This window comes from Lactuca virosa, chromosome 2, assembly GCF_052849685.1.
Source record: "Lactuca virosa cultivar CGN04683 chromosome 2, Lactuca_virosa_CGN04683_v6, whole genome shotgun sequence".
NCBI lineage: Eukaryota > Viridiplantae > Streptophyta > Magnoliopsida > Asterales > Asteraceae > Lactuca > Lactuca virosa.
In genome coordinates, this window is record NC_136427.1 from 7,233,873 (window position 1) to 7,242,874 (window position 9,002).

Here is a 9,002-nt window from a genome sequence, read left to right on the forward strand (position 1 = left end):
ATCACATCATCATTAATGACGAGCCCAGAAACACAGGCGTTACAAAATGTCACGTAAAGGTGCAACCTTTACGTGCATGCAACCCACATCAAGTCACAAATGGAGAAATAACTCTAAAAATGGCAACCTAGTCCCCAATCTCTCATTTGCTTGCATAAAGCTGAGGGATAGTGACTCTATGGACCTCTCATGGTCCAGATCTGATGCTATTAACACAAAAGGGGACCTCATACTCACTAGATCTTACATAAAATGGAGGTAAAAACCCTAAAATCATGAAATCTATCATATCAACATGAAATAGAAAGGATTATACCTCCAGAGATGAACTCTCAAGATGATTAGCCCAGATCCAAGCCCCCTTCACGCTCTAGATGGGTGTTTCCTTCTTCCTTCTAGCAAAACTACACCAAAAGTGATGTATTAACCTCTTCTTGCTCTCAACTCTCCTACTGCTCTCTCTAGGGTTTCTCTGGGATGAAGTGGCCGCAAATGGAGGCCATAAAGGCCTTTAAATAAGGCACAAACCCAGGGATTTAGGGTTTCACTTAACAGCGCGGACTCGCCGAGTCCACTCATCGACTCGTCGAGTCCTTCATTAAATCAAACAGGAATGCGCGATCCTAATCGGCGAGTCTGAGCGTCTACTCGCCGAGTCCCTCCCTAAAACTCAAGATAAATACTTAAAATAAGATACCTGGGAATCCGGATGTTACACTATTTATAGGCTGTCTGGGCCGATTCATGTCATGAGAAAGGGTGCTCATGTCGTGAGTCTTGCGTAGGCTCCAAGGCGAAGTCTGGTGCCGACACGTGGCGTCGGACGCATGTAAAACAACCAATCTTTAAAAATTCATAACTTTCGTATACAAACTCCGTTTTTGACGTTCTTTATATCCACGCGTAGGTAAAGACAAGATCTACAACTTTCCTTTTGACTCCGTTGGCTAATTCGTTACCGATTTTAAATTTAACAGTATGAGAAGATTATACTATTAAATGACTGCGTAAAATTCATAACTTCTATATACGGACTCCGTTTTCGTCTGTCTTTTTATCGTTGAGTTCCTATTAATGAGATCTTAAATTCTCATTTAGGTTGCGTTGGCCAAAAATCGATCGATCTAAAATTCGAATTTCGGGTTGTGCACTGCTATGCCAAATCTTAGAAAAATCATAACTTCCTCAAACGAAGTCAGATTTGGACATTCTTTTTATGCACGCTCTCGGTTTAACGTATACTACAACTTTCATTTAGATTGCTAAGGCTAAAAAGTCATCTATCGTAAATTCACTATTTACGTCACAAAGCGTCGTGCCGGTTTTGTCGTGAAACTTCGACGGGCCATAACTTCTTCGTTATAACTGGGATTTCGGTGTTCTTTATATGTACGGAACCATTGTAACATATACTATAACTTGGTTAAGATTACTCCTTCTAACTAATCTACCATAAAAAAACTTATTTTTGATGTTCATTGTCTCTAAATTGACTAGCCCGAATCTACGGGCGTTACATAAATCGAATTCTACAACTATTGGCTAGATTATAACTCATCATGGCCAAGGTATAACCCATACATGAACCTATAATTTGAATCACCTATTTCCACCATTTTTTTGATGAAATGCAATCATTTAAGGATGAATTAGCAATCACATGGTGTTCTAGAGAGAAATTCAAACATCCAAAACCTAGTTAAACCAATATCTAGAGAATTTCCATCATTAATGGAGCTTCAAGCTCAAAATATCAACCAAACCTTCATCAAAAACAAATTGGATGTGATTAGATTGGGAGTTCTAATATCAAAACCATCAATGAATTCAACATCTATCAATAATTTAATTACCATTTTCAGATGTTGGGTTCAGCCCAAACCCTAGGTTTGATTTCTAGAGAAATTGGAGAAGGTTATACCTCAATTCACTAATGGACATGTTCTACTTTGAATGTAAACTCCTTCTCTTCAATTACAAGCCCCATATCTCTATCAAATAAAATAGAAGACCAAATCACTAGCTTCTAGTTTTCAATATTTAGCATATTTTGTCATACACTTTCATATATCTCATATATGACACCATTTGACTACATATTTTAAATGAACTTTGATCATTTAGATACTTATACCACTAAAACACGTTTGTTTTTTCATAAAGACCATGACTGGTCAACACTTGGTAAAATAGTTTCCAAGTTAGAAAAACTAGTCCCTCTACTTTAAACTATAACTCGACTGGTATAAAGGTCATATTGTGGCTCATGGATTTTCTCAACTTAATGACCTTCACTTTGATGACACCTTTAGTATTGTTGTCGAACATATGATAATTGCCACCATCCTAAGCGTTATGATATCTAAAAATTGGCTCATCAACCAGTTAGGTGTCAAAAATGCTTTGTTGCATGGTGATTTGTTTGAGGAAGTTTCCATGAAACAATCTCTTGGATATGTTCATCATACTCTTTTAAATCGTATATGTCTTCACAAAAGGCTATATATGGCTTTAAGAAGGCACCCCGTTCTTGCTACCAAAGTTTTGTTATCTTCATCACCTCTTTTGGTTTTAGAAACAATCGTTCTAACTGTTCTCTTTCCGCTTATCACTCCGGCTCTAGGCATATCTATCTTCTCCTCTATGTTGATGATATCATCCTCACTGCCTCCTCACCCCCTCTTTCATCTCCCGTGTCATTACTCGCTTATCTTCAGAGTTTCCCCTAACATGTTTAGGCTCTATTTCATTCTTTCTTGGGATTGTTGCCTCACTGATAAGATATTTTTTTTTATCTCAAACGTCCTTTGCCAAGGAAATTATTTCTCGCGCTCACATGTTCTTATGCAATTTGTGTCTTACTCCTTCAGACAGTTCCCAAAGGTCCTTATGCTGCTTATCTCACACCTTACCAGAGCCATGAAGGTGCTTTTGTAGTATCTAAGTTTCACTCATCCTGATATTCCTTATAATGTTCAACAAATCTGCTTATATATGCATGATCCACATGAACCTCGTCTTCTTGATCTCAAGCGGATCCTTCGGTACATATGATGATGATTGGGCTGATCTTCCTCACAATTGTATGTTCACCTCTAGGTTATGTGTTTATCTTGGCGATAATCTCATATCATGGTCTTCCAAATGTCAGCATGTTGTCTCTTGATCCTCTGCTAAGCTGAGTACCGCTGGTGGCCAATGTGGTTGCCGAATCTGCTTGGCTTCACAATCTCCTTCTTCAGTTATCTTGTCCATTCTAAAGCAATGGTTGTGTTTTACAACAATATGAGTGCCATGTATTTAGTTTCTAACCTTATACACCATCAACGTACCAAGCATGTTAAAATAGATTTACATTTTGTTTGGGAATGTGTTGCCATTGGACATATGCATGTTTTGCATGTGCTATCAACTCACCAGTTTGCGGATATATTCACAAAGGATCTTCATACTTGATTGCTTTTAAATTTCGGCTTTAAACATTTGTAAACTCCATGTGCAAAATGAAGGTATGTGTTAAATCATGTCATTTATGACCTTTTGTGTAGTATAGGGACCCCCTTTGTAACTTTTTATACTACATATATCATGCCATACAACTCCCTCACTAAGGAGGCTTTTTCCACATTTAATATTTGTTACTGGCTACTAATAACAAGTCATAGTATGATGTCATATGATTAAAACAACCATAATCAACCATCAGTCTATTACCCGATGATGATGAGAAGTCATGAGCACTCATAGAACGTGTCGTGAGTTGTTGGATTGATTCTTGATTTCTTTGTAAAAATTTCATCCGGTTGGAAGTGTTTGTCACATCAAAAATGGGTGACATGCACTTGCCATTAAAAGTCTAGAGGAGTTAAGATGGGTGGCATGCACTTGCCATTAAAAGTCTAGAGGAGTTAATATGAGTGACATGCACTTGCCATTGAAAGTCTAGAGGAGTTGTATTAACTCTTGATTTATTCGAAGTAATTCCATAAGATTGAAGTTGTTTGGCGCATTAACAGACGTGAGACGTGTTTGGAATGATATGCTCATGATGTAATTTTAATGAAAATTTTTACGAGATGAAATGTTGATACGGTGGAGCGATATGTAGAATTGATTGATCTCTGATTGTATTGAATTGAAGAAGAAAGCATATACATCCGTTACAAGATACAATAATATAAACCTAATTAATTATGAATAAATATAGAAACTACCAATACTTATGGATAGATGCCAAAGTAACCCTGAAGTATATGGAATTGCTGAAATGTACACTAAGAGAATGGAGGACAGAAGAAAGAGGTACTACATGAGAGTAAGGCTCTGTATCATATATCCTGCCAATTTATTAATCTCAGACTGAAAATTAAAACAAAATTATAATATTCACAGTATACCTTTCCCTTTTTACTTCTTGCCAAACTAATCCTTAAATATTAAGTTGTATATTGTGAAAATGATAATGTATTTGATGTGAAGTTTCAGTCTCTATAACAGGGTAATTTCATTTAAGGCAAGAGGAAACTGATTGTTTCATGTGTAGTCAGACTATTCATAGATGAAATGATGAAGAAAATTCAAGGCAAGGAGAAATCGACGGGCCCAACTTTTATTTCATAGGAAAAATACTATATGAAAGAAATAAAACCTTGAAACTAATTAATTGATGAAATCATAAGAAAGTTTCTGCTTATTGCTAGTTGATGGTAATACACACCTCCTCCAGTACCCCATCCTTACCACACCAGCCTCAGGTGTCTGAAAATTTGTTATTTCAAAAGTCATGAAAGGGTTGCATTTCAGGGAATATTTCCCTGAAACATCATAGAAGATAACCTCATGAACAGTAAAAAAAAACATGTCTCCTTATGTGTGGCAATATGTTACGTCTAAATATGTCTGACCAAGAGCCTCTTGCTAGGAAAATTTAAGTACAAATTACATAACTTTTTGAAAAACTTTACCAAGAAATTATAGTGGTGTTTTCTTTGTTACCAGAAAAATATACAACTTACATACTAATGAAGATCTCATTTTTTTGTATATATATACTGATCAGTTCCCTTCAAGACAAAATCAAGAATCTACTTTAGGATTTTTGGTTACTGACACCTTTCTTATTTGAATTTCTTTTAAGGATCCAGTTGGGTTATGACTGCCACCGGTAAGTTTTGTCTTTTGGTTCGTTAGTTAACATTTTACTTTTGCTTTATGCTTCTTTCTTCTTCCATGTCTTACAAAGTGGGTATGCTTATAAAATGCTTGTTGGACATCAACTTTTGTACTAAATATACCATGGTCTCCTACTCTTCCATCAACATCAAACTTGTAGTGCTTTCTTATGTTTTTATCTTATTTTCGTTTTACAGGTTTGAACATGCTTGAACATCAGATGAAATTTCAGGTGATACCAAATGATGTTAAAAGGACATGGAATGAGCACGTCCTACAAGTACTGGTTCCCACCAGCCTTATTTTGCAGATCATCTTAAGTATACTAGGAAACCTTCGGAAATACAATCCAAGGACTATAATCAGAATCACTCTTTGGTGTGTGTACTTTTTGGCTTACGCTATTGTACCAGTGGCCCTTAGTATTACTGCCCAAAGTGCCTTGGAATCATGCAACAACTCTCATCCTGCTTCAAAATATCACAGATCCAACACAAGTGAGCTCATGGGTTTTTGGGCACAGTTTCTCTTTCTTCACCTTGGTGGTGCAGACACCATTACTGCTTACTCCTTGGAAGACAATGATCTTTGGTTAAGACACTTGGTTTTTCTTCTATTCCAATCAGGAGTAGCTTTATATATCCTTTTGTTGTCTTGGCCAGGTTGTTCTCATATCCCACTGCTAAGCATACTCGTTTATGCATCCGGTTGCATCAAGTGTTTTGAACGTGTTCAGGCTCTAAGGTTAGCAAACACTGAGCATCTCAGAGAGACAATGCTTGGTCCTGCTGACCCAGGTCCTGATTATGTCAAATTTCTGGAGGAATTTCTGTTGAAAAAGTCACAGGGTTTCATTGTGAAGGTTGAGGAGGTTTTGGAGAATGCTCTTCCAACTATTCGTGCATATTCCCAAACTGGGCGTGAAGAAATACTTGAAGCATACAATCTGTTCCAAACATTCAAGCGTCTATTTGTTGGTCTTATACTCACATATGAAGATAGGGATAGAAGCACATCGTATTTTCAGCATCTTGATTCAGCTTGTGAAGTTTTCCGTGCTGTGGAGATTGAACTTGGATTTGTATATGACATGCTTTACACAAAGGCAAGTGTGCTCTATACAAATAAGGGCCTCATACTTCGTGCTATTGGTGTTCTTCTCCTTCTCCTGGTACTTGTTGGCTTCCATTTTCACAGTGATATGGACCATTACCTAGTCATTGACATTGTCATTACTTATTTAGTAATTGCAGCAGAATTTTCAAAAGAAATCTTTTCCTATATTACCATGTTCCATTCAGATTGGGCTCATATCTGGTTTAAACAGCAGAACCACACTCACGACAACCTTATATTTTCATTCTTGAAGCAACCGAGTAAACAAAGGTGGTCCAATTCCATTGGACAGTTAAACCTACTAAGTGTCGCACTCAAGGAGAACCCCGCTTGTTTTTTAAATCAGAAACTTTTCGGGGTACATAAGTTTCTGAAGAAGCAAAGATACGAGACATATATCGAGGTTTCTGCCAACCTGAAGGATATGATTTACAGTCAGTTTCTTGAGTTTGTGGAGCGTAGTTCTGATCCAAAAGGATTATGCATTCACAAAGGTGGCTATTGTCTCGAAGAGAATGGTCTGAGAACGCTTTTGTGGAGCATCAATGATGTGGAATTCGATCAGAGCATTCTTATCTGGCACATCGCTACTGCTCTTTGTTACTACTCTGAGAGTAGTGATCAATTAGAAATCAACCGCATCGAAAGTAAGAACATGTCTGAGTATCTGGTGAATCTTTTAATTTCAAACCCTGAAATTCTGCCAATAGGTATCGGCATGATCAGGTATCGTGACACATGTGCTGAAGCCATTCGCTTCTTCAAAATGAAAAGCCCTATTACCCAAATATCTGATGCCTGCAGAAAGTTACTTGAAGTTAGTTGTGAGGAATTGTTGCCTAGTATAGTGAAGGGGGATCAATCCAAATCTGTACTCTTTGATGGTTGTAGACTTGCATTAGCTTTGAGAAAGATGAAAAACAGGGAGATAATGTGGAAAGTGATGAGTCAAGTATGGATCGAGATTCTGGCTTATGCAGCTGCTCACTGCAGAGTGTTCCACCATTCACAGCAGCTTGGGAGAGGGGGAGAATTTCTGACTCATATTTGGCTTTTGATGGCACACTTAGGAATGACAGAGCATTTCCAGGTAACTCATGGCCATGCAAGAGCTAGGTTCAATGTTTCATAGGCATAACTTGGGATTAGCATTTCATTTGCTTTAATACTTATGTAGATTAACAATTCTATTTGTTTGTTTTCTATTTTCGTAATTGAAAAAGTTGTGCCTTTCTGCCTAAGTTGGCACACATTCATTGTCTGTACATTAATTATCCCATTTTCATATTTTTTTGTTCAAAATTTTCTTGTATAATAATAATGTTCTTTCAGAAATTTTTACTCTTGGGTTTCTAAATATGTCTTGCGTAAGTGAAAAAGTCATGAATGTGTAATGTTATAGTGGGTGATACAGGTTCAATCTTTTCAAAGTTATATCTAGGAATATAGTTCATGTACAACACCTTTCCAATTTCATTTTTGCAAAGAGACTGTTTTATGACTCAAGGAGAGAGCAATTTCACACATAATTAGTTGTAACAATGTAAGTAAGTGAGGTGAAAATCTAACACCCAATATTAGAGCCCACACTAGGTGGACCTTCATCGGGTGTGTGTACGTGCTCTACTGCTCTAGAGACCCATGTTTCAGATACTGACCAACCTCTACTATGTTAGTTACTACTTATGATCCACATGATTGTTTTATGGTTCCATTTTTTTATGACATGTAAGTTGTAACACACTTTATATATTGTTGAAAACATGCATCAAATTTTGTGTGATCAACCATTGAAATATTTGGTGGGACAGGTGTAAGGTAAGAAGGGTTGTTGAATTAGAAGTAGGATGCAGAGTATATGTTTGTGGATTTTCAAGCTACTTAATTAAAAATTTTAAAAGCTTGTAAAAGTGCACTTAACTTACTGTTTGAGGTCTAAATTGCATAACATGTTCGATTAGCTCCAGACCTCCAGTATATATTGTATCGATCCATTGAGTTGACATCTGGACAAAATAAAACCTGAGTCATGTTTCAAGAGTCACAGAAATTAACCAGTACTTGTAAAATTAAGAATAATGTCTTTTGGGCTTTTCTACTCAGTTCTTTAAAAGCCACAGGCTCTTGATGCACTAGGGTCACACTTTTACTACAAGTAAACAATGAAGAGAACAAAAGAAAGGGAACTTGTGGTGGATGCAAGTAAAAAACAACTCTAAACCTATTCTGAAAATAAGTAATTGAAACGAAACACAGAGTGACTTGAAATCAAACCTATAGATTGAATTTTGTTTGGATCAAAAGTAGTTGGCTATCATGCTTATACTCAACATTAAGACCAGACTAACAGGTGTATCATGATATAGAGCAGTGGGTGATAGATGCCTTAAAAGGCTTAAACTAAACCAGATGGGTTCCAGAAAATTACATCGATTATTTTTTTGCTCTCGGTCTGCCTAAACCAGCAGATAACCGAAATTCCGCACATGGGGAAAGCTGAAGTCTACCATTTAGACAAGAAAATCGGTAAAAAAAAAACTAGAAAACGGGTGAACAGAAACACTGAAGCATGAGCTTACAAACCGAAGGTAGCACAGTGTAGATAAAGAGTTGATAACTCACAGTTATGCAGAGGCAATCTCTGGATGAACCATGGGAAGCTGAAACCATGAATTATGAATGTTCGTTTATACTTCAAGATGATAACATCTACA

The 9,002-nt window shown here is 36.9% G+C and overlaps 1 protein-coding gene across 1 annotated transcript; it reads left to right on the top strand.

Moving 5' to 3' along the window:
• The first annotated feature begins 5,151 nt into the window (after positions 1–5,151).
• On the top strand, positions 5,152–7,420 carry LOC145157227 (uncharacterized). The gene is made up of 2 exons (XM_079076296.1): positions 5,152–5,164; positions 5,370–7,420. The coding sequence occupies exons 1-2, from the start codon at positions 5,152–5,154 to the stop codon at positions 7,418–7,420; spliced, it is 2,064 nt and encodes a 687-aa protein (XP_078932422.1).
• Positions 7,421–9,002: the final 1,582 nt, after the last annotated feature.